A 26,478-nucleotide genomic window follows, 5' to 3' on the forward strand; every position below is an offset into this window, starting at 1 on the left:
CCACGTTTGGCTTTGAAGCTGTAAAAACGCCTAATGTTACATTCACCTATTCCTACAGGGAAATGATTTTAAACCGGTGAATGAGTACTACGAAACAAAAGCTGGATGAAATTCTAAGTGATGTTTGCAGTACGAAATGCTTACCAAATACAACAATATAACATGCTCCTTAGCTGAACTGAGGTATATATGTAGTCCGTTGATTAATTCACTGGGAGTTCCAAGCAGTTGGAATCTGGACCACCATCCATACTTACGTACATAAGCTATGAAGTAATAAGACATTTGTGATCCGGGTTAAATGATGTCATACAGCCTGTTGCATCATCAGGGGCTGGTGGTCATAAATTGATAATTTCATACTGTCCGTGTTATTATTCTACATTGGTGTACATGGCATAGTGATGTCATGGTAGATTACCTCTCTAAACATTTATACTTACAACCTCAAGACATAAAAAATTGGTAGAGGGAAATAGGAAATGACGCTTCAGTTTTTGGGTGCCAAGACCTTTGTGACACTTCACTTAGCTGAATGTTGTCTGTTGATATGTCGTTATCATACATCATTAGAATATGACTTTTAACTTCTAACTATTGAATTATTGTTTTATATAGCTAACAAAAAAGCCAATGTATACCCAGAGTTCTTAATTCATATTCAGCACTTCTCATAAAAATGGTAAAACATCATTCAATGTCGTATGCTTTTCAGAGTCACTAGTGCGCTTGATCTGAAAGAACATCTCCAAAAACCTTCTAAGAAGTTGTCGGCAGGAATAAAAAGAAAGGTAGACAGTATTATTTCAAAATATTTCTTATTTTCCAATGATGTTTTTGTGAATAACTTTTTTCGATGATTCTCTTACTTAGTTATGTTTTGCACTGAGCATGCTGGGAAACCCACATATTGTGCTTCTGGATGAGCCATCGACTGGCATGGATCCTAAGGCCAAACAGCAGATGTGGTAAGTGTGTTCCCTACTCTATTCAGTGCTTGTTAACTTTTTCAAGATAGGACATAAAACATGCACCAGGGGTACAGGTCCGAGGCAGATGGCTCGATTAGCTAAATGGTTAGTGTGTATAAATATAAACATATAATTTCCTCCTTGCAGAGTACTCCTTAAACTATGGGAGATTAAAAAAAAATCTCAGTACAGACAGCTTTAATCTGCCTGTTGTTGAAGACCTGTTGTGGACAAAACCAATACTTGCAGAGGGTTTTGGATCAGCCCTTTGCTAACCGTTGGCTTTCTTGTCAACGTAATGTGCTTGCTGTTTATTCAAAGGCTTTCTTCGTCTAGTTGCATTTGATCCTCTGACTTATAACCTTCCACGGCTGACAGTCAGTAAAATAAGTTTGTTTAGCGCTCCATGTAAATGTATGTGATGTCTTGCTTTCTCAGACGTGCTGCTTCTGTCCCCTTAAAGCACACCCACTACACTCTTTTTATTGAAGCCATCCCCCCCCACAGGCTGTCCATTGCTTCCCTTGATTGGAGCAGCACATGATGCATGGACCTGGGAACCTTGGTAGTGCTGTTCATAATACGAAAACAAAGTGCACCATGCCACCAATGATAGAACACTAAGAAGGGATATTTTGCCAGAACAGAAGCTGGACAGAAGCAACATAGAAGAAGAAAAATACAATAAAGCCGATTCTACCATCGCACCCCAACTTCGAAAGTTCATCAACTTATCCTTCGATACCTCGACCTTCCCGGACAGCTGGAAGCACGCTGAAATCCACGCCCTCCTCAAGAAACCCAAGGCAGACCCCAACGACCTCAAAAACTTCTGCCCGATCTCCCTCCTCCCCTTCTCGGCGAAGGTCATCGAGAAGATCGTCAACGCACAGCTCACCCACCACCTCGAGGACAACTCCATCCTGGACCCCTCCCAGTCCGGCTTCAGACGCAACCACAGCACCGAGACTGCTCTCCTCGCCGCCACAGATGACATCAGACAACAAATGGACAACGGCGAAACATCTGCCCTCATTCTCCTGGACCTCTCCGCAGCCTTCGACACAGTTTGCCACCGCACCCTACTTACACGCCTCCACAAAGCCGGATTACAAGACAAAGCCCTCAACTAGATCTCCTCTTTTCTCTCCGGCAGAACCCAGAGAGTCCGACTCGCACCCTTCCGCTCCAAAGCCACCAACATCATCTGCGGCGTACCCCAAGGCTCCTCTCTAAGCCCGACGCTGTTCAACGTCTACATGGCCTCCCTCGCACAACTGGCCCGCCAGCACAACCTCAACATTCTCTCCTACGCCGACGACACCCAGCTCATCCTCTCCCTCACTAAAGACCCTCTCACCGCCAAAGCCAACCTCCACGAAGGACTGAATTCCGTTGCCGAATGGATGAGAAACAGCCGCCTGAAGCTGAACTCTGACAAGACGGAAGTCCTCATCCTCGGACGCACCCCCTCGGCCTGGGATGACTCCTGGTGGCCCACCGCAATGGGACCCGCTCCTAAGCCAGCTAACCACGCACGCAACCTCGGCTTCATCCTCGACTCCGCCCTCACCATGTCCAAGCAGGTCAACGTAGTTTCCTCCTCCTGCTACAACACCCTCCACATGCTCCGTAGAGTCTACAAATGGATCCCAACGGAAACCAGAAAAACGGTGACCCAGGCCCGCGTCAGCAGTAGACTAGAGTACGGCAACGCACTCTACACAGGCATCCCAACAAAGGACATCTGACGACTTCAACGCATCCAAAACGCCTCCGCCCGACTGATCCTCGACGTACCCCGCCGATGCCACATCTTCCACCACCTGAAAGACCTCCACTGGCTCCCCGTGGACAAGAGGATCACCTTCAAGCTCCTCACCCACGCTCACAAGGCACTCTACAACGCCGGACCCGCCTACCTGAACAACAGAATCAACTTCTACGTCCCCTCCCGCCAACTCCGCTCTGCCAACCTTTCCCACGCCATCGTTCCCCACTTTCAACGCAAGACCTCCGGCGGCAGATCCTTCTCCTACCTCGCCGCCAATACCTGGAACACCCTCCCCACCCCCCTGCGGCAGACCCAAGACCTTCTCACCTTCCGGAGACTCCTCAAAACCTGGCTCTTCGACCAATAGCAGCTCCCCCCCATCCCCCTCTGCGCCTTGAAACCCTAACGGGTACGTAGTGCGCTTTATAAATTTCATGATTGATTGCTTGATTGAAGCAGCCATCAGCAGAGGCACACCAGCATTCTTGTCACCCAAACAACGTTACTTGTAATGCTTATAACACTGCACATCAGTAGACAGAAAATATGTTCCAGAAGAATAGCCAAAGTGTAAGAGTCATCATTGAAAATGTTGGCTGTATTGCGTCTGTAAGGACACATGCAGTACACCTCAGATAGTCTTCAAGTGCATTCTATGCCTATTATCTAAATCTGAATTATAAAAGTACAAAAAAAACATAAAACCACTTCACACATGGCCCAGGTATTTAAGATAGATGAACCAGTAATAGCATGTCATGGACACTCACAAATAAATGAGCAGATAATATAGTTCCACATTCTGTCCCCTTTGGTTGGTTTCTCTACACTGTGGACCCATTTGTTCACCCCTCATAAATGCTCCTGTGTTTAGCCGAATTCTAGGAATTGGTGTTGAGGTGTTTCAGGGAGAGCTGGCTTCCTAAATCCAAATCTTGTCAGTACATTAAGGCAATACTGTGGAATGTATGTACATCAAGAAACCTTCCTCTGACCATTCCCTTGACCTTCCCTCTTGATTTCTCGACCCACAAACCGTAAATGTAGTTGAACAAGAGAGCATACTTTAAGTCCAGCATCCCTGTTGCTTTCACAACTTTAATCACCAATATTCTTTATTCGAGGGACTAAATCAGCAATTTTTGTGCCTACCGCAGAACAACATATTCACAATAACAAATGCACCACATCCATTTGGGTGGCGATGCCATGTAACCCGTATCTGAATCACACAGGTAGAAACAGTCATCCTCACAATTAGACAGCCTGCGATACCCTCTTATTTTCTCCAAGCAGGGTTCTGATCAAAGTCTTAAATGATTCACACTGGACTGGGGACATCCATCCTCCGTTTGCTCTCTATGGATGTTGTTCGACTTTTCATCCTTGGCGTGGTCTCCCTTAACATTTTTCCTCTGTTTCCCAGGTTGTTGATGTGGGCTGGACTCTGTTTTTGTTACTCTGGGCACTTTACCACTGCTGACCAGTGCAAAAGTGCAAGTGCTCCTATACAAAATATGTATGTAATTGGTTCATCCATGATTGGCATACTTGATTTACTAGTACGTACCTAGTACAGTGCACTAGAGGTGCCCAGGGCCTGTACATCAAATGCTACTAGTGGGCCTGCAGCACTGGTTGTGTCACCCACAACATTAGCTCTGTAATCATGTCTCAGACCTGCCACTGCAGTGTCTGTGTGTGCAGTTTTAAACTGTAAATTCAACTTGGCAAGTGTACCCACTTGCTAGGCCTAAACCTTCCCTTTTCTTACATGTAAGGCACCCCTAAGGTAGGCCCTAGGTAGCCCTAAGGGCAGGGTGCAGTGTATGGTTAAGGTAGGACATATAGTAATGTGTTTTATATGTACTGACAGTGAAATATTGCTAAATATGTTTTTCAAATTCGCCTGTCCCTCTCATAGGTTAACATGGGGGCTACCTTTAAATCTGATTAAAGTGTAGATTCCCTTTGGGAGCGGATAGACATGTGGAGTTTGGGGTCTCTGAGCTCACAATTTAAAAATACATCTTTTAGTAAAGTTGATTTTAAGATTGTGTGTTTGAAAATGGCACTTTTAGAAAGCAAGCATTTTCCTGCTTAAACCATTTCTGTGACTCTGTCTTTTTGTGGATTCCCTGTCTGGGTCAGTTTGACAGTTGGGCTGTTTGCACCTATCCTCTAGACAGTGACACAAAGGGAGCGGGGGTGTAGTCTGCTTTTCCTGATGAGCCATCCGTGCTAGGAGGGAGGGGAGGAGTGGTCAATCATACCTGAAAGGGCTGTGCCTGCCCTCACACAATGCAGTCTCCAACCCCCTTGTGTGTGTCTGGGGCCTGGCCTGGGCACAGAAGGATTTCACAATCAAGAGAGAGTTTGCTTTGAAGTAGGCCTACTTCAAAGGGAAATATGGGTAGAAAAAGGGCACCCAAAACCACAGACTTTAGAACACTTCTGGAAACCAAGAGGAACCTCTGCCTGGAGAAGAGCTGAAGCGCTGAGGAAGAAGAGCTGCCCTGCCTGTGACTGTGCTTTGTGGAGCTATCCTGCAGTTGCTGCTTCTGCCTGTGCTAGAGGACAAAGACTGGACTTTTTGTTGCCTTCCTTCTTGTGAAGATATCCAAGGGCTTGATTTAGAGCTTACCTCCTGTTGTTTGAAGTCTTAGGGACAGCAAAGACTTCTCTCTACCAGCACCTGGAGTCTCTGGAGAGACTCCTACTCTGCCAAGTGGTGCCCATCCAGTTCCGGGGACCCTGAAAGGAGAAGCTGCCAGCCCAAGAGTGAGAAATCCACGCACAGACTGCAGTGCGGGGAAAAGATCAAGCAACTCCGATCTGCGGCAGAAAAATCAACGCACTGCCGGCTACGTGGCTGAAAATCGATGCTCGTCTGCAACGAGACCGGAAGATGGACGCCCGGGGCTGGAGAAACGACGCGCAGCATTGCTGACGGAGGCTGGTGAGATGGGAACCCGCGATGCATGGTTTTCGGACCATCGTGCAGCTGAATTTCTAATGCAAACACCATTGGCACCGGAGAGTGCTGACCGGATTGACGCATCACTCTCCTGGGGAGAGAAGAAACTATGCACGCCGACCCGACTAAAGGAGAAACAACGCAAGGTCTCGCTCGTGAGTGATATCGACGCATCGCAAGCCCTTTTTGATGCACTCTCGCCCGTGTGGGGTTTTTTGATGCACCCAAGGTAAATTTTCACACTTACAGTGTTAGGGTGTGTTTAGAATTACATGAAGACTCTTTTTGCTTTTTAGTGATAACTTGACTTGTGTATTGTGGATTTTTGTTGTTTTGGTCTTGTTTTGTTAAGATAAATATTCTCTATTGTTCTAAACCTGTGTTGTGTGATTTTGTAGTGTTTTCATTAAGTTACTGTGTGTGTTGGTACAAATACTTTACACCTAGCACTCTGAAGTTAAGCCTACTGCGCGTGCCAAGCTACCAAGGGGGTGAGCGGGGGTTAGCTGATGGTGATTCTCTTTTACCCTGACTAGAGTGAGGGTCCTTGCTTGGACAGGGGGTAACAGATGATCTTTCTCCCTCCTATGTGTAGACCAACAAATGAAGGATGGTCAGCAATTCTTGTGAGCAGGTTTGAGAAATGATTCATTCAAAGAACTACATGGGTGCACTGAAATTCCATAAACATGGTTAAACTGTGCAGCAGTCAAGGTTGGGCCTTAGCCGTGTGCAAGATCCTCATCAGTCCCCATTGTGGGGATAATGGGGATAATGGGGCTGAATCAACCTCCTCTTTTCTCACTAGTTCAGAGGCTTACACCAGCAGCACCAGGGGTAACTGCACAGTGTAAACCTTGCACTTTCCTCAGATCTATAAACAGAATGAGAGAACTGCTAATGTGGTGGAAAAGGAGCACTGTCCAGCTCTGAATAAGACCCTTGGTGTCCATTTTTAGATACCACAAGTAAGTGACTGCTTCCTTGTTTCTGCCTCATTGTTTTTGTTCACTATATTTTTGATTCTCTACTTTTGTTGTTGCTGGAATGGTGCTATGTAACTAAAAGGTAGGACATGTACTTTTAAGTTTTATATGTCCTGGTAGTGAAAAACTCCCAAATTTGTTTTTCACTGCTGTGAGCTTTACTCCTCTCATAGGCTGGGAATTCCTTATTAAACCTTTAAGCTGTAATTCCTGATTGAGAAGGAGTAGCTATGTCATGTTTCATATCATTGGAATGGTAATGATAAATCCTCCTTACTAGTTGGATTTAACATTACCATTCTAGAAATGCCACTTTTAGAAAGTGGACATTTCTCTGTTCTTACAGCTCTGTGTGCCTGCAGCCTGTCTCCAATACACCTTTGGGGTTAGTGACAGCTACACTTGGTGCATTACCTCTGCAGTAGAAGATTAGGTGTGTCTGAGCACTTCTCTGCATTCTGATGGCTCTGCCTAGGACAGAAGGGCAGTTGGTGCTCCCCAAACAAAAGGCTTATTACCCATTACTGAGGCGGGGCTGGGAAGAAAGGGCTTCTCTGCAGTTCAAAGACCCTTCTTTTGAAGTCACCACAACTTCAGAGGCACAACTAGTTATAAGTACTGGATCTCTCACCCCACCAAATCAGAAACTTCTGGACCTACAACTGGACTCTGTCAGAAAAACTGCTGTGCTGCATCACAGACTATTACTCTAATGGACTATTGACCTGGAAGGGCTGCTTTTCTGCTGTATTGTCCTGCTGCCTGCTACTCCCTGACCCTGCTGATGGAGAGCTGGACTCTGCCTTGCAACGTAAAGTGATATCTAAGGGTACACTGGCTTGCCTCCTGTTGCTAGAAACTCTGGAATATCAAAGTCTTTACCCATGCTCCTGTGCTTGGTTCACAGGAAATGGACCAAGATACTTGCACCAGTGAAATCGACACATCTCCTTTCTGCTGGAAACAGCAACTGACACATCAACCCTGATGCAGGAGTTTAATCGCCAAATCGTACTTGGAGACGGAGCAGCCTCTCCTGTGTCACCGCATTGACTGAAGCAACCCCTGCTTGCTGGAAGCAGCACCTGGCGCATCGGCTTCAATGCAGCACTGAAATCACCACCATCGCTGAAGGACGATGAACACATTCCTCCAAAAACGTGGGGAAACCCAGAGCATTGGCTTCGGAATCAATGCATCGCAGCTTCGGCGCTCATCTTCAGAAATCAATGCATCACCATCAACGTGTGGGGAAAATCAACACATTCCTATGCCTGCAGAAGTGGCATCAATGCATTTATCCTGCTTCTTGTGTTGCAGCAAGGATCAGGGTACTCTGTTTCCTAGGCCTGCGTCGCTCCCGTACCTTGCCAGCGAACCATGGAAGTCAGCTTGAACTGTTGACTTTGCCCTGGTCCAGCATGAACTCAAGTAACTCCTGATGTGCTACTTGCTTCTAAGCGCTATTTTTAAACTTATTTTTCTAAAATTCATATCTCGACTTGTTGTATTATTGGATTTTTGTCATTTTGGTCTTGTTTTATCAGAATATAATAATCTATGTATAATAATCTATTTTTCTAAACCTGCGTGGACTCTTTTTGTGGTGTTTTTATTGTGTTACTATGTATATTTGTGTGTTGTGCAAATACTTTACACATTGTCTCTTTAGATTAGCCTGACCACTCTGTGCAAAGCTACCAGAGGGTGAATACAGGTAATCTCTAAGTGTGTATCTGACTACAGTGGTGGTCCCTACTTGGACTGTGTGCATACCCCTGCTAACTAGAGACCCTATTTCTAACCACCATTATAAAATGTCATGTAATCCCACCATTCTAGCAGTGTCCCACTAGATGAATAATGATTTGCCCATTCTGACCTAATGTCATCGAGGGGTCAGAAGAAAGCTAGTTTCATGAGCAATTCATAAAATATATTGTATTAGCAGGAAAAGCCTTACAAAAGATTAAATGCATCTTCCGGACTTTTCCAAGAGTGGCATGTCATCACAAAACAAACAGTGCACATTTTGCTGTGTGCAGTGTCAATGAGAAATATAAACACACAATGAATACTGTGAAACAGCAGACATGTTATTTCAAAATGGAGGCAAAGACTAGTTGAGGACTAGTTAGCATAAAACAGGAAAACATAGTTCTGTATATTACAGCTTTCTTTTTCAATTGCACATTACTCATATTATTAAGCACATCTAATTCTAATCAGAAAATAACTTCCACATAAACATTGGTGTTCCTTGGGGACTTGACTGTAAAAGCTGCACGATGGTGATGTATACATCCTATCTTAGTTAACATTTGTCTTCTCGTAAATCTAATGTGCGACAGTGATACACACACCACTTGTTATTTCATTTTTAAAAATGTGATTATGTCAAACCTGGCTTTTCTGTACAATATGCACTGAATATTACCAACAGTGTTGCTGATTGTGATTTATCATCATCACACTATTAAGCTCACATTGAACTTACGTATATTGCTAATGAAGTATCCATTTCATCCATACTTTGTATTATGTAGTTTCGAAATTAGTTAGGCTTGCGTCTATAGTTAAACCTTTACTGCAGGTAGAGCAACATTCTGCTCTTCTTTTTCTATTCCACTCTACTTTATTTACACCAGCATGCTGGCTTACTGGAAATTAACCCCCTTCCTGTTGTTCTTGCCATGCTGAAAACCTCCCGTTCTTGGAAAGGTTGGTTCCGACTGCATTTATTTAAACTGTCACTGCCAATTTAAGGGTTTTTCTACATCACTATTTGGCAGTGGAGGGTCAAAGAATATTTGAACATTACGTGTGTTTGTGCTCTCCAGTCAAGAACTTGATGAGTTTCAGGGGGTGGTGTTAGATTTAGAGCGAAGTTTTGGGTACAAAAAATGTAGTAGTCAGAATATCCATATTTTATCTCCCTCGAACAGCATGCTAAAACAAGTGTTGAATGATGTGTAACTATATTGAGAGTAGAGGCAGCCTACTATGAATTTGAAAACTTTACTGATCAGCCAATTCACAATCAATTGATCATCTGAGTCTTAAACAAGGGTTGACACAGCAAACAGTAGAGTCCTGTCAGGAAGACAATGCTGCAGAAAACACAGAAGAACTCTTACAATCATGTAAAGACAATTTAGGTGATGAAAAATCGATTTGCAGCCCAGCATTCAAATTTTAGTATTGAATGTGAATGCTGAAGTGCAAAATGGTGTGCAGCACACAATTCAAATCTGTGTGTTGAATTTCAATGCTTCGGGCACTTAAATGTATAGGGATCCCATTGAAAGTGTAGAAATACATTTGTTTGTAAATTCTGGTGGATGCATCTCATTCCTTTCCCTACCACATATATTGCTTGCTAGAAGGACGCAGTGGTGCATGATTCATATGTCAAAGCTGAATCTTTTAAAAGGTCAGAGATAGACTTAAAATGTTTTTTGAAACTTCCATCTAGTTTAGAGGTTCCGTGATCTATGGGAAAGTGTTTTGAGTGTTCAAAGAGGAGGACATTTTTGCGTGGATATTTTAAGGAATGTTAGGTATGGTGGTGTTGGCTAGAAAAAAGCGGTAACTGTTATCTACTAGGGAGTTTATTAGTGGAGTCCTTAAGGGTATTTGGTCCATCTAACAAGACAAAGATGCAGGTCTACCATTGACTGAGGGAATGTTTCACTAGTCCTGTTATTGTTGGTTCACTTGATGAAATTTAAAAGCATAAGTAAGTTGTTTTCTGAATATTTCGAGAAAATGGATGGATTTGAATTAGAAATTAAAGTGAAGGAAGATGCGAACCCCAGGGTGTACAAAATTAGGAGTTTGCCTCTTAGTGTCAGCTAAAGATTTACTGAAGTATTATTCAAGCTAGAGTGTGAAGGGATCTTTGAAGCAGTTGACAGCCTTCCCATTCTGATAGCTAGGAACCTAAACAAGTACTGAGAGTTTATGTTGATTTATATTTATTAAATCGATTGATCTGGATTGTTGCACATCCACTGCAAAATATTGCCAAATGGATAACCACATTGGATGGTGTAAATTGTTTTTCTGCCATTGACGTATTTTCTACATATCGTAAAGTGCTTTTATCCCCTGCATCTCACTGCTTAACTTTTGTCAATCCTTATGGTGTCTTTCAATACGAAAGGATGCTGTTTGGTTTGGTATCAACAGTGGCTGTTTTCCAAAGCAATGCAGCACAATTATTTTAGGGATTGAAAGGTGTTGTGGCTTTCCAGAACGTCTTTCTTGTTTTTGATACAAATTTGCAACTTCACATTAGTTTTGCAGATCCCTCACAACCAGAGGTTGAAATTGTGATTGGACAAATGTTTTTGTGCACGGACCCAAATTAAGTATTTGGGACATGTGATTACTGAATGCATAATCAAATCCATACAAAAATGAGGGCTGTATAAGAAGCTCCTCCTCAAAAATACAGAAAGCATCCACCAACCCTTTCAGGATTTTGCAAGTTGTCTCTATATTTATACCTAATTCTGCTTATGTGTCAGAACATATTTCATGGTTGCTAAGGAAGAAAGTAGTATTTCAGTGGTGAGAGGAACAAGAGTGTTCAGTTATCAAAATGTTCCTAATTTTTGAAGGAGGTAGTTTGAAATAATATGACGCTGAATTTTTTGTCTCATGCCTTGAAGATGATTGGGATGCCCATACAGTTGATTCTATATTAACCGAAATGAACGACTATTCAGTGTTTGAAAGTCATGATGTATATAGACATTTAATGATTTATGGGGAAATGTTCTATCATAATAACTGGGGACACTACTAACTGCACCGTGCAACTAGACACAGACCAGTACTTAATTACACTCAGTGGGAACACTGCTCAACACCACCAGTGGGGACCCCAAAACGCTATCTAGATAAGTTAATTTAGTTCACAAAAAATTCAGCGTCATATTATTTCAAATTACCTCCTTCAAAAATTAGGAAAGTTTTGCTAACTGATTTATTCAGATTTCTTTGTTTCCCATCTTACAGTTGAGGGTTACAAATACTGGAAGAAAACTGTTGATTTAAAGAGTGTATGGGGAACACAAGATTGGCAAATACAGGGTAGCGAAGCTTTATTTAGAGCATTCCTGATTCCTGTGCAAATGATCCTTTTAAATGACACCATTCAACAAACGTCCTGTCTGGGTTTAGCGAAAATAAAATAAATTAACACGCCCAGTATCCCAACACCTGCGAAGTTCAATGATTGGCAATTCTTCCTGAATGTCACCAAGGAAGAGCTATATGCAAAGGTTCAGGCTGGTACTTATAATTTTTCACTTTCCAGTCTGAGCGGGTGGGTAATTTGGCTGATAGACACCAATGGATGTCAGACACGTTTTTTGAATTTCTCAGTGGGTTTCAAGATCAGCCGGCCAGACCCTCACTTTATCTCAGGTCAATACACCAGTATAGTTACAACATACTGTGTGGGTACAGTCTACCACGTTAGCTGCAGTCATCCTAACACTCTTTCTGGACTTTTTGCTAGGTCCTAGAAAGCCACGCTCTAAAAGAATCATATATGCTATGTATAACGAGATCTGAAAGCTTTCTCAGATCGAAGCTGCTGAGCGCTTAAGGCAAATAGATAGGTAAAACGTAGAAAATGCTTTTTTGATAACGGCATGAACCCTTTGTCCAACAGAGTTTATTCACTGACAAACATAGTGTCATCTGCGATAGATATAATTCAGACAGACATGTCCCGTTTATATAATGGACAAAGTCAGCTGCGTTCCATCATGCAGTTAGGTTGGACGTTACAGACATTGAAAAATGGCCAAATTCCATGGAAATATATTAACGGTAGTGAATTGTTCACTGCTTTTAATTTATCCAGGGAACAGCAGACAATGGCTAAAAGGGAAATGGGTTTCATCATGCTTCATGTAGAGAAGTTAGAAAAGTTGCCCTTCAGAGTTGCAGAGAGTCCTTCAATAGTATGGCTCCTACATGGCATTGTTAATCTGCCCATTTCCGACAAGGCGTGCGCAGAGGGTTTGGTGGCATACAGTGTCAAAAGCTGCAGAGAGGTCTAGGAGGGTGAGGGCGACGGTCTTGCCCTTGTCCACTCTTGTCCTGATGTCTGTGCAGGCGATGAGGGCGGACTCAGTGCTGTGGGTCTTGCGGAATCCAGACTGGGAGGCGTTGAGTATGTTGTTCTCTTCTAGGAAGCGAGACAGTTGTACATTTACTATCTTCTCAGCGACCTTTGCAGGGAAGGGGAAAAGAGAAATGGGTTGGTAGTTTGTGAGGTCTTCAGGGTCTGCTTTGTTTTTTTTTTAGAAGAGCGTTGACTTCGGCGTGCATCCAAATATCTGGGAAGGTTGCGGTGTCAAAGGAACTGTTGATGACGGCACGCAGCTGGGGAGCAATGATTTGGCTGGCCTTGTTGAAAATGTGGTGGGGGCAAGAGTCTGTTGGTTGAGCCTGAGTGGATGGAGTTCATGTTTTTGCCATTCTGATAAGCCACTGTCCAATTCACCTACTTAGGTTGCTTTTTAGATGTGAGTTCTGTCAAGGGTGACACAATGGTTCCATAGCCCTTAACGAACCTACGGTAATAACCAGTGAGGCCCAAGAAGGCCCTCACCCAGGTTTGGGTTCTAGGGGATTGACAGGCCTTTGTAGTTTCAATCTTGACCTGGAGGGGCTGCATCTTGCTACCACCTACTAGGTGTTCCAAGTACACCACAGAATCCTTCCCATTCTGGCACTTACTGGCCTTGATGGTCAGGCCTTCCTGTTGCAGGGCCTGAAGCACCTCCTTGAGGGGGAGCAGGTGTTCCTCCCAGCTAGAACTGTAGACGGTAATGTTGTCTAGGTAGGCTGCGCAAAAGCATCCTTGCCAGCTAGGACACCATTAACCAACCGTTGGAAGGTAGCAGGGGCATTTTTCAACCCAAAGGGCATTACTCTCAACTGGTAATGGCCCTCAGGAGTACAGAAAGCGGATGTCTCTTGAGCCCCTTTAGTCAAGGTGATCTGGAAGTACCCTGAGGTGAGGTCAAAGGCACTAAGGAACTTTGGCAGCGCCGAGCCTGTCTACGAGCTCATCAGCTCTGGGGATGGGGTGAGCATGCGTCTTAGTGACAGAGTTGAGACTACGGTAGTCCACGCAGAACCTAAGTTCTGACTTGGCACTGGGAGCAGCAGCCTTGGGAGCCAACACCACTGGGATGGACCAGGGACTGCAGGACTTCTCTATCATCCCAAGACCCCGCATCTTGAAAACCTCATCCTTGATGCTGGACCTCACATTGTCTGACACCCTGTAAATCTTATTCTTTACAGGGTGACCATAGAGAAGTTCAAAGGGGCTGAACCCCACCCCTTTCTGGGGCACCTCCCTATAAGCAAAGAGAAGGCATGGCAAGAGGACGTCCCACTTACGCCTCATGGCATCAGGCAGGCCAGTGATCATGCCTTTCAGGGTCTTGATGAATCTTTCAACAAGCCCATTGGTTTGAGGATGGTAAAGGGTGGTAAACCAGTAGGTTACCCCACACTCATCCCACTTGGACTTCATGTACGCTGACATGAAGTTTGTGCCTCTGTCAGACACAACCTCCTGTGGGAATCCCACATGGGTAAATATCCCCATCAGAGCTCTGGTCACCACTGGTGTAGTCACTGTCCTCAGAGGGATTGCCTCTGGGTAGTGGGTGGCATGTTCCAGCAAAACCAGGTTTACCTGTTGCCAAGGGCAGTTTTGGGGTCCAAGAGACCAATGACATAGATGCCCTCCCTTTCAAAGGGGGTGCCAATGACGGGGGTAGCATCAGGGGGGCCTTAAGCCTTTTCCCTGTCTTCCCACTAGCGTGGCAGGGTGGGTAGGCCCTACAGAAATTATCTGAGGCTACGTGCATTCTAGGCCAATGGAAGTGGGTGACAAGCCTGGCAAAGGTCTTGTCTTGCCCCAAATGTCCTGCCAGGGGGATGTCGTGAGCCAGGCCCAGTAGGAAGGCCCAGTAGCACTGGGGGAGCACCAGCACACGTGCTATCCCAGCGGCTGGTACCTTAGGCTCACTGTAGAGGAGATAATTCTCCCATTACAGGGAGTGCAGAATTATTAGGCAAGTTGTATTTTTGAGGATTAATTTTATTATTGAACAACAACCATGTTCTCAATGAACCCAAAAAACTCATTAATATCAAAGCTGAATATTTTTGGAAGTAGTTTTTAGTTTGTTTTTAGTTTTAGCTATGTTAGGGGGATATCTGTGTGTGCAGGTGACTATCACTGTGCTTAATTATTAGGCAACTTAACAAAAAAAAATATATACCCATTTCAATTATTTATTATTACCAGTGAAACCAATATAACATCTCAACATTCACAAATATACATTTCTGACATTCAAAAACAAAACAAAAACAAATCAGTGACCAATATAGCCACCTTTCTTTGCAAGGACACTCAAAAGCCTGCCATCCATGGATTCTGTCAGTGTTTTGATCTGTTCACCATCAACATTGCGTGCAGCAGCAACCACAGCCTCCCAGACACTGTTCAGAGAGGTGTACTGTTTTCCCTCCTTGTAAATCTCACATTTGATGATGGACCACAGGTTCTCAATGGGGTTCAGATCAGGTGAACAAGGAGGCCATGTCATTAGATTTCCTTCTTTTATACCCTTTCTTGCCAGCCACGCTGTGGAGTACTTGGACGCGTGTGATGGAGCATTGTCCTGCATGAAAATCATGTTTTTCTTGAAGGATGCAGACTTCTTCCTGTACCACTGCTTGAAGAAGGTGTCTTCCAGGAACTGGCAGTAGGACTGGGAGTTGAGCTTGACTCAATCCTCAACCCGAAAAGGCCCCACAAGCTCTTCTTTGATGATACCAGCCCAAACCAGTACTCCACCTCCACCTTGCTGGCATCTGAGTCGGACTGGAGCTCTCTGCCCTTTACCAATCCAGCCACGGGCCCATCCATCTGGCCCATCAAGACTCACTCTCATTTCATCAGTCCATAAAACTTTAGAAAAATCAGTCTTGAGATATTTCTTGGCCCAGTCTTGACGTTTCAGCTTGTGTGTCTTGTTCAGTGGTGGTCGTCTTTCAGCCTTTCTTACCTTGGCCATGTCTCTGAGTATTGCACACCTTGTGCTTTTGGGCACTCCAGTGATGTTGCAGCTCTGAAATATGGCCAAACTGGTGGCAAGTGGCATTGTGGCAGCTGCACGCTTGACTTTTCTCAGTTCATGGGCAGTAATTTTGCGCCTTGGTTTTTCCACACGCTTCTTGCGACCCTGTTGACTATTTTGAATGAAACGCTTGATTGTTCGATGATCACGCTTCAGAAGCTTTGCAATTTTAAGAGTGCTGCATCCCTCTGCAAGATATCTCACTATTTTTGACTTTTCTGAGCCTGTCAAGTCCTTCTTTTGACCCATTTTGCCAAAGGAAAGGAAGTTGCCTAATAATTATGCACACCTGATATAGGGTGTTGATGTCATTAGACCACACCCCTTCTCATTACAGAGATGCACATCACCTAATATGCTTAATTGGTAGTAGGCTTTCGAGCCTATACAGCTTGGAGTAAGACAACATGCATAAAGAGGATGATGTGGTCAAAATACTCATTTGCCTAATAATTCTGCACTCCCTGTATATGTGGTGATCGGCAGAGGCTTCCCTTGCTGCTTGGGCTGAGGCCTGTTGCCTCAGACCCTCAAGAGTGGGACACTCCTGCGCTTTGCAGAATTCCTCCCTGGTTGGCACACCTTCCACTTGCCAACCGGCAAGCTCAGGCAGGTTACCTGGGTCGGCAATATCCTCCCCAGTTGGCTCAGGGGCCTCCTCTTCTGGGACTCCTTCAACCACCGGTGGAATATCTGGGGCTGGTTTCCCTTGCCTCTTGCCCTTTCTCTGTGTGGCTGTCTGGGCCATTGTTCCAGGCTCCAGACGCCCTTCACTCCCTTGGTAGTCATGCAGACCCATTCAGGCAAACCTAACATCTCCAGGTGAGATCTGAGCTCTACCTCCTTCCAGGCAGTGTTCCCAAGATCATTGCCTAACAGACAATCTACAGGTATGGCAGGACTCACAGCTACGTTTAGAGTACCAGAGACCCCCCCCCCAGTCAAAGGGAACCAGAGCTACTGATAGGTGGCTCTCGGGATTGTCAGCGACTATGACCTGGAGGAATGTATTAGGGATGACTTGCTCTGCTGACCCCTGACTGTAGTCATACTGGCTCTTGTGTCACGCAGAGCCTCCACCCTTTGCCCATCAATGGGGACCCACTGCCTATACTTGGAAGTATTGGCAGGAATGTGGGTTTTTGGAACCATTTCCTTATCTCCCAGGGATACTAGTGACACCTTGATCTGCTCCCCAAAGCTATCTGGGACCACCTCCCCCCGGGCACTACACTAGCCTATCCTGGTGTCTGCCCTCCAGTGGGAAGCTGTCCCCTCTTGGGGCACTGGGAGTTGTCCTTATAATGTCCAAACTTGAAGCACTCTAAGCATTTGGAGATAAACTACCTTTCTTCTTGTGAAAGTACCCTTGCTTCCTGTCACATTCAGGTGTGGACTGGTTAAACTGCCCCCCTCGTGCCCCTGCCCCCCCCCACCAGGATATGTTTTGGGGGCCTTTTGAGACATCCTTATTTTTAAATTTTTCTCCCCCCTCTTTCTTCTGGTGGGAACCCTGACGACCTTTGTAGGTGTCCCCCCAAGTACCTGGTGCTAATCCAGAAGTCTGCCTCCTCAGCAAGCTTTCTAGGATCAGTCAGCTTACTGTCAACTAGGTGCTGGTGCAACTCTGTAAAGCAAACACTGACCATATGATCTTTCAGGATCAAATTATATATCCCCAAATAGTTATCTACTTTACTGCCCACACCCATCCATTCAGTGTCTTATCAGAGAAATCAAAAAAGTCTATCCAGTTCTATGCGGAGAGTTTGGTGCTGTCCCTGAACCTCTGACGGTAATTCTCAGGTGTCAGCCCAAACTTGCCAAGCAAAGCAGCTTTCATGGGTGTGTATCTGTTTTGATCCTTAGGATCCAATGCATAGGGTGTGTCCCTCCCCACTACTGGCACATACCCCCACAAGGCTGCCCCCCTCCCATTGCTCTTCAGAGACCCCATGAGCCCTAAGTGCAACTTCATAGGCAGCCAACCACTTATCAGTGTCATCTCCCACCACATAACTTGGCACTACATTTTTTGGGTATACTGACCTTCCTTTTCCCAGCAGGTCCTGCATGTATGCTGCCACCATCACTGCCGGACTCAGACTGTCTCACCTTGATATCCAGCTCTTTGAGACTCAGTTCATGAGCTAACAAAAGTTTCTTTTCAGCCAAGGCTCTCTCAGCTGCAGCCTCAGCTATCACCTTCAGCTTGTTTGGCTGCTCTGCCAGCCTCTCTCTCTCTCTCTGCTTTCCTTTCCTCTGCTTCCATGTTTAACTTTGTCATTTGTAGTTGAAATTCTCTCTCCTCCCTCCTTTCCTATGCGGTCAGGCCATGGCTAGAGACACTGCTTCCTGGTTTACTAGGGGGCACAATTCCAGGTGTAACATCCCCAGCTACTGGCAAAACATCCCCTTAGGGGCCATCCTCTGGACCCTCCTCCTTAACATCCTCATCTGAATGGGCTTCTGCCCAGGCCCTCAGCGCCTTTTGGTATTCCTCCTTTCTGGAGGCACCCTGAGTAGGTACTCCCATCCCCTTGCAGAACCCCTTCAGCTGTTTAACAGTGTATGTCTCCAGCTTGCCTAGGTCAAAATCTTCAGCTCCTGCTTGAGACCCAGCCAGAGACATATTGAATGAGGATTTAGTTAAAAATATCAGACAGAAAACGAAATTGCAGAAAAATAAAAAAAACAAGTTGACCTTCAACTGTCAGTAGGTAGTGTACAGTTAGCTATTGTATGTCACTGCACAAATACAAGTCCTTTCCTCTCCGCTGATCACCAATATTAGAAATGGGGTCTTTGGTTGGCAATCAGGTTACCTCCTGTCCAAGCAAGAACCCTCACTCTAGTCATGGTAAGTTTTGTTTCAAGGGTTTGTGGAGTGCATGGCTACCCGAAGGCCTCCCAGCGCTGAGGAACATCACTAAGTAAGAGGAAGAGATCTAAACAGGGAACAGTACAGTTTTCAGTTTTCTAAGAAAAGAAGATTCTGACAACGCATGACGAAGTTCAAAGGGGAGGGATTTCCAGATCTTAGCTGCTCTGCAGGCGGAGGATCTACCCCCCATCAACTCTCTCAGCACGAAAGGAGATCATTAAAAAAAGATATCTGAGTATTCTCCATTTGGTATAGGGAGTGATCATTCGTCTGAGGAAGACTGGACCCTGGTTTCGAAGGGCTCGGTGAATAAAACACATAACTTTAAAAATAATGCGATGTTCAGTCGGAAGCCAAAGGAGGTAAGCCAAGGCTGGAGTGGAAGATGAATGTCTGGGGGTGTCTGTGAGTAGGCGAGCAGCAGCGTTCTGCACCACCTGAAGTCTCTTTAGAACAATCGAAGAAGAGCTCAGGAGTCTTTTGGCTGAAAAAGGAAGTAATTTAAAGATTTTCCTAAGGGTTCTTAGAAAACCGAAACAGGTAGCTGCCAGTTTCTTAGGATGGCATTCCATTATGAGGTGCGGGTCTATCCAAAAGCCCAAGCTTTTTATGGAATCTTTAGGCAGAGGTAAGTGTAGGAAGGTAGCCTCTTTATAGCCTTGTTACCCCCACTTTTGGCCTGTTTGTGAGTATATGTCAGGGTTTTTTTACTGTCTCACAGGGATCCTGCTAGCCAGGACCCCAGTGCTCATAGTTTGTGACCTATATGTGTTCCCTGTGTGGTGTCTAACTGGGTCACTGAGGCTCTGCTAACCAGAACCTCAGTGCTTATGCTCTCTCTCTGCTTTTAAAATGGTCACTGCAGGCTAGTGACCATTTTCACCAATTCTGATTGGTACACTGGACCACCCTTATAATTCCTTAGTATATGGTACCTAGGTACCCAGGGTATTGGGATTCTAGGAGATCCCTATGGGCTGCAGCATTTCTTTTGCCACCCATTGGGAGCTCAGACAATTCTTACACAGGACTGCCACTGCAGCCTGAGTGAAATAACGTCCACGTTATTTCACAGCCATTTTACACTGCACTTATGTAACTTATAAGTCACCTATATGTCTAACCCTCACTTGGTGAAGGTTAGGTGCAAAGTTACCAAGTGTGAGGGCAATTTCCCCGGACTTTGTGAGTGCGGGGACACCATTACACGTGTGCACTACATATAGGTCAATACCTATATGTAGCTTCACAATGGTAACTCCAAACATGGCCGTGTAACATGTCTAAGATCATGGAATTGTCCCCCCATGCCAAATCTGGTATTGGGGTGCCAATCCCATGCATCCCCAGGGCTCCAGCATGGACCCTGGGTACTGCCAAACTAGCTCTCTGGGGTTTTCACTGCAGCTACCGCTGCTGCCAACCCTCAGACAGGTTTCTGCCCTCCTGGGGCCGGGGCAGCCCAGTCCCAGGAAGGCAGAACAAAGGATTTCCTCTGAGAGAGGGTGTTACACCCTCTCCCTTTGGATATAGGTGTTAAGGGCCTGAGAGGAGTAGCCTCTCCTGGCCTCTGGGAATGCTTTGAAGGGCACAGATGGTGCCCTCCTTGCATAAACCAGCCTACACCAGTTCAGGGATCCCCTAGCCTCTGCTCAGGTGCAAAACTGGACAAAGGAAAGGGGAGTGACCACCCCCCTGTCCATCACCACCCCAGGGGTGGTGCCCAGAGCTCCTCCAGTGTGTCCCAGACCTCTACCATCTTGAATGCAGAGGTGTGAGGGCAGAATGGAGGCCTCTGAGTGGCCAGTGCCAGTAGGTGATGTCAGAGACCCCTCCTGATAGGTTCTTACCTGGTTAGGTAGCCAATCCTCCTCTGAGGGCTGTTTAGGGTCTCTCCTGTGGGTTTCTCTTCAGATATCGAATGCAAGAGCTCACCAGAGTTCCTCTGCATCTCTCTCTTGAACTTCTTTCAAGGATCGACTGCTGACTGCTCCAGGACGCCTGCACAGCCGCAACAAAGTAGCAAGACAACTACAAGCAACATTGTAGCGCCTAATCCTGCCGGCTTTCTCAACTGTTTCCTGGTGGAGCATGCTCTGAGGGCTGCCTTCCTTCACCCTGCACTGGAAGCCAAGAAGAAATCTCCTGTGGGTCAATGGAATCTTCCCCCTGCTAACGCAGACACCAAACATCTGCTTCACCGGTCCTCTGGGTCCCCTCTCTTCTCAACGAGCGTGGTCCCTGGAACACAGGAGCTGGATCCAAGTGGCCCCCACAGTCCATTGGTCCTTCTGTCCAAATTTGGTGGAGGTAAGTCCTTCCCTCCCCACGCCAGACAGTAATCCTGTGTACTGAGTGAACTGCAGCTGCTAGGGCTTCTGTGCACTGTTGCAAGGAATCCTTTGTGCACAGCATAGCCCTAATCCCCACCAATCCGTCCTGCATTGCTCAGCTCGCTGAGTTGACTACCGGCTTCGTGGGACCCTCTTTTGTAGTGTTGAGATGACCGCCGTGCTCAGATTTCCTGAACGCCTGCTTCTGCGTGGGCTCTCTGTGCTGCTGAGTGCCCCCCTGTCTCCTCCTCCAAGGGGTAACCTCCTGGTCCTTCCTGGGCCCAGGCAGCACCCATTTTCTTCAGCCACAACTCTTGCAGCTAGCAAGGCTTGTTTGCGGTCTTTCTGCGTGGAAACAACTCTGCATCCTCCAGCACGCTGTTGGACATCTTCTGTGCAAAGGTGAAGTTCCTGGCACCTTCCGTTGTTGCAGAATCGTCAGCTTCTCCTCCACCCAGAGGCAGCCCTTTTTCACCTTCATCTGGGGTTTAGTGGGCTCCTGCCCTCCACCCCCTCGGACACTTGCGTGACACTTGGACTTGGTCCCCTTCCTTTACAGGTCCTCAGGTCCAGGAATCCGTCTTCAGTGCTTTGTAATCAGTTGTTGTCTTTGCAGAATCCCCTATCACAACTTTACTGTGTTTCTGGGGTAGTAGGGTAACTTTACTCCTACTTTTCAGGGTCTTGGGGTGGTGTATCTTGGACACCCTTATTGTTTTCTTACACTCCCAGCGACCCTCTACACACTACACCAGGCCTGGGGTCCCTAAGTGGTTGGCATTCCACTTTCTTAGTATATTGTTTGTGTTGCCCCTAGGCCTATTGCATCCTATTATATTCTACAGTGTTTGCACTACTTTTCTAACTGTTTACTTACCTGATTTTGGTTTGTGTGTATATTTTGTGTATTTTACTTACCTCCTATGGGAGTATGTCCTCTGAGATATTTTTGGCACATTCTCACTAAAATAAAGTACCTTTATTTTTGAGTATTTGGAATCTTATGATATAGTGCTATATGATATAAGTGCCATAGTAGGAGCTTTGCATGTCTCCTAGTTCTGCCTAAGCTGCTCTGTTATAGCTACCTTTATCAGCCTAAACTGCTAGAACACTACTTATCTACTAATAAGGGATAACCAGACCTGGTACAAGGTGTAAGTACCATCAGTTACCCACTATAAGCCAGGCCAGCCTCCTACAGTAAGTCGCACACAATCCGAATTATCCTATGCCCACCCTCTGGTAGCTTTGCACTGAGCAGTCAGGCTTAACTTAGAAGGCAATATGTAAAGTATTTATGCAATAAATAAAGCAGCAACACAGTATAGCACCACAAAAATACACCACGCAGTGTTGAGAAAAATACATAATAGTTAAATGCAGGTCAAAACGATCAAGATTTGATAAGTACAAGGTAAACTATCACTTCAGAGAATGAAAAAAGAGTCTTTAGTCTTGAAAAAGCAACAAGTTTGCGTTCAAATTCTCCGTAAGGGACCACAGAGGAGGAGATGTGTGGAAAATGAGGAGGTGTGTGTTGGTTCCTCCTGGCGCACACAGACGATGCGTAGATAATTTTCCACACAGGGAAAGCTGTGCGTCTATTTCCGGCGTGCTGACTTGGATCCTCTTTGGGTTGCCGGGTTTTCGGACACCCCGGGGACGATGCAGAGAAATCCTGGGTGTGCAAGACGAAGTCACAGGAGCTGCGTTGATCCGGTGGGTGATGCGTGGAAATGTCTGTTGCACAGCAGGCGCTGCGTCGATTCTTCTTGCAGGAAGTTGGGCTGCATTGTTCCGGCTCAGCATTGCGTCGATCCAATGGGATGTAAGTCGAAGTTCTGGTCGCAACATGGCGCTGCGTTGATCTCCTCTCCAGGAGCCAGGCTGCATCGTTCTAGTTCATCGTGCGGTGATTTTCTCACCACGATGCAGGCTGTGCATCGTTTCTGCCAGGCTTTGCGTTGAATTTTCGCTGCACAAGGAGTTCTTTGCAGGATGAAGTCTCTTTGGTCCTGAGACTTCAAGGAACAGGAGGCAAGCTCTATCCAAGCCCTTGGAGAGCACTTCTCAGCAGAGCCAGAGGGTGGCCAGGCAGCAGGTCAACAGCAGGGCAGCAGTCCTTTGCAGAAATGCAGTCAGGTGAGTCCTTTGGGCAGCCAGGCAGTTCCTCTTGGCAGGTTGCAGATTCTGGTTCAGAGTTTCTTCACCAGTGGTATCTTGTCCAAAAGTGTCTGAGTTGGTAGGGTCAGAGGCCCTGTTTAAATACCCAAATGTGCCTTTGATGTGGGTGAGACTTTAAAGAGTGGCTTAGAAGTGCACCAGGTCCCCTTTCAGTTCCATCCTGTCTGCAACGGTCCCAGTAGTGGGTTTGGCAGTCCGTTGTGTGAGGGCAGGCCACTTTCAAATGTAAGTTTCAGGCCCTCCACCGTCCCAGGCCAGGAAGACCCATTCATTATGCAGATGTGTGCAGGTGTGAATGAGCATCCTGTGTTTGGGGTTGTCTGAGTGAAATGCCCAAGGGAGCTGTCAAGTAACCTAGCCAGATGTGGATTGTAAGGCACAGAAAGATTTAAGTGCAGGTTAAATGCTCACTTTCCAAAAGTGGCATTTCTAAAATAGTAATATTAAATTAAACTTTACCAGTCAGCAGGATTATGTATTACCATTCTGGCCATACTACATATAACCTTGTTACTCCATTCAGATCAGGATCTACCACTCAAACAGTATATGTGGGTAGTCCTAGTGGTAGCCTATGAAAGGAGCAGGCCTCACAGCTGTGTAAAAATGAATTTAGGAGTTTTACACTACCAGGACATATAAACTGCACAGGTGCATGTCCTGCCTTTTATTTACATAGCACCCTGCCCTAGGGGTTACCTAGGGCCTACCTTAGGGGTGACTTATATGTAGAAAAAGGGGAGTTTAAGGTTTTGCAAGTACTTTTAAATGGCAAGTAGAAGTGGCAGTGAAACTGCACACACAGGCCTTGCAATGGCAGGCCTGAGGCATGGTTAAGGGGCTACTTAGGTGGGTGGCACAAGCGGTGCTGAAGGCCCACTAGTAGCATTTAATCCACAGGCCTTGGGCACATGTAGTGCACTTTACTGGGCACTTACAAGTATATTAAATAAGCCAATTGGGTATTACCATTGTCACCATATTTTAAGGGAGAGAGCATATGCACTGTAGCACTGGTTAGCAGTGGTAAAGTGCGCAGAGTCCTAAAACAACAAAAACAGTGTCCATAAAGTGGAGGGAGGCAGATCAAGCCCAGGAAGGCAGAACAAAGGATTTCCTTTGAGAGAGGGATGTTATACCCTCTCTCCTTGGAAATAGGTGCTACTGGCATGGGAGGGGTAGCCTCCCAAAGCCTCTGAGAATGCTTTGAAGGGCACAGAAGGTGCCCTCCTTGCATAATCCAGTCTACACCGGTTCAGGGACCCCGAGTCCCTGCTCTGGTGCAAAACTGGACAAAGGAAAGGGGAGTGACCACTTCCCTGCCCATCACCACCCCAGGAGTAGTGCTCAGAGCTCCTCCAGAGGGTCCTTGGATTTTGCCATCTTGGATTCGAAGGTGGTAGGTAACTCTGGGAGCATCTGAGTGGCCAGTGCCAGCAGGTAACGTCAGAGCCCTCCCCTGAAAGGTGCTTACCCATGTGACCAATCCCCCTCTCAGGGCTATTTAGGGTCTCTCCTTTGGGTGTTTCCTCAGATTCAGATTGCAAGACTCCAACAGGAATCCTCTGCGTCCTTTACTTCACCTTCTTACCAAAGAAACTGCATCTGGACCCTCCAGGAACTCTGCAGATGCAACAAAGAAGCAAAAACGACTTCTGCAACATTGTATCTTCAGCTCCTGCCTGCAACTGTCTTCCGGTTGTGCATCCCCAGAGGACAGCCAGTCTTCAACCTGCAACAAAAGAATGAAGCAATCTCCCTTGAAGTGAAGGAGTCACTTCCCTGCTTCAGCAGGCACCCCTCTGCAGCGACGACCGATGGCTTGGGTCCCCTCTTCTGAAGAAGTGCGTGGATCCAGCAACACGAGTGGTGGACTGAAGTGGTCCCGATGGTCCTGAAGTCCAACTGTCCAACTTTGGTGGAGGTAAGAGCTTGCCTCCCCACGCAAGACAGTACCACTGTGCACCGCATAGTTTACAGTTGCCAAGGCTTGCTGGCATCCTTCCACAAAGTTATTTATGCACCGTGCAGCTCTGGCCCCCAGCACTCCTTCCTGCGACGCACAGCCTCCTGTGTGGTTCTCCGGCAGCGTGGGATCCCTTTGTGTAGTGTTGCGTGGGCCTCCTTTTGCACCTTCTTTGTCCTCGTGCTGTAGGACTCCTGTGCACGCTGCCTGGTCTTCTGAGGCCTCGCTGAGTTTCTGAGAGCCCCCTCTGCCTCCCCTTCCTGAGTAGAGGCCACTGGGTCCCTCCTGGTCCCGGGGAGCTCCATTTTCCGCTAACCGCAAGCTTTGCGTGGCCAAGGCTTGTTAGTGGAATCTGGCGATGCAAACCAGACTGCAATCATCCTTCCTGTGTGGGACATCATCTGCACCGCTCAGGAACCCGCATCCTTCTTCTTGGGTGCATTTGTGACTGTTCTTCTTCACCGGTGGTTCATTTATTTTTTTGCACCTTCATCACGGTTAGCAGGGGCTCCTGTTCTCCCTGCACTCTTCTGTGATTCTTGGACTTGGTCCCCTTCTTTCACAAGTCTTCAGGTCCAGGAATCCATTGTTGGTGTCTTGCAGTCTCTTTTGGTTCTTGCATAATCTTCTTTCTCGTTTTCTTGTGTGTTCTAGGAAAGTTACTGTATTTTACTCTTGCTTTCCTGGGCTCTGGGGTGGGTTCTATTACTTACTTTTGGTGTTTTCTAATAGTCTAAGCGCTCCGCTACACACTACACTTGCCTAGGTGGGAAACAGACATTCGCATTCCACTTTCTTAGTATATGGTTTGTGTTCCCCCAGGCCCACGTCTAACTATTGTGATACTATTTGCACTGTTTTCTAAATGTTTTTACAGCTATTTCTACATACTCGTGTATATAATTTGTGTATTACTTACCTCCTAAGGGAATATAGGGCCAGATGTAGAAAGCTGTTTGCATGGTGCAAACTCTGAAAATTGCAGTTTGGCACATGCAAAAAGCCTTTTGCGATGCACATTCACAATTTGCGAATCGGTACCGACTCGCAAATTGTGAATGCGACTCGCAAATAGGAAGGGGTGTTCCCTTCCTATTTGCGAATCGCATCGCAGTGCTAAATTGCTTTGTGACCGCGAATGCTATGTCTTTTCACACCCAGCTATCAGGGTATGCATGCTTCCCACCCTCTTTGTGGCTGAGGATGCAG

The 26,478-nt window shown here is 46.1% G+C and overlaps 1 protein-coding gene across 2 annotated transcripts in view; it reads left to right on the forward strand.

Annotated features, from left to right (window-relative positions):
- Window positions 1-26,478, forward strand: part of ABCA5 (ATP binding cassette subfamily A member 5) — a 1,006,180-nt gene that overhangs the window by 888,964 nt on the left and 90,738 nt on the right. For both annotated transcript variants that reach the window (XM_069199839.1, XM_069199840.1), the window contains exons 33-34: window positions 716-791; window positions 874-968. In XM_069199839.1, the coding sequence (XP_069055940.1) occupies window positions 716-791; window positions 874-968 (171 nt within the window). The remainder of the gene's footprint in view (window positions 1-715; window positions 792-873; window positions 969-26,478) is intronic.

Source organism: Pleurodeles waltl, chromosome 7, assembly GCF_031143425.1.
Source record: "Pleurodeles waltl isolate 20211129_DDA chromosome 7, aPleWal1.hap1.20221129, whole genome shotgun sequence".
Classification (NCBI taxonomy): domain Eukaryota; kingdom Metazoa; phylum Chordata; class Amphibia; order Caudata; family Salamandridae; genus Pleurodeles; species Pleurodeles waltl.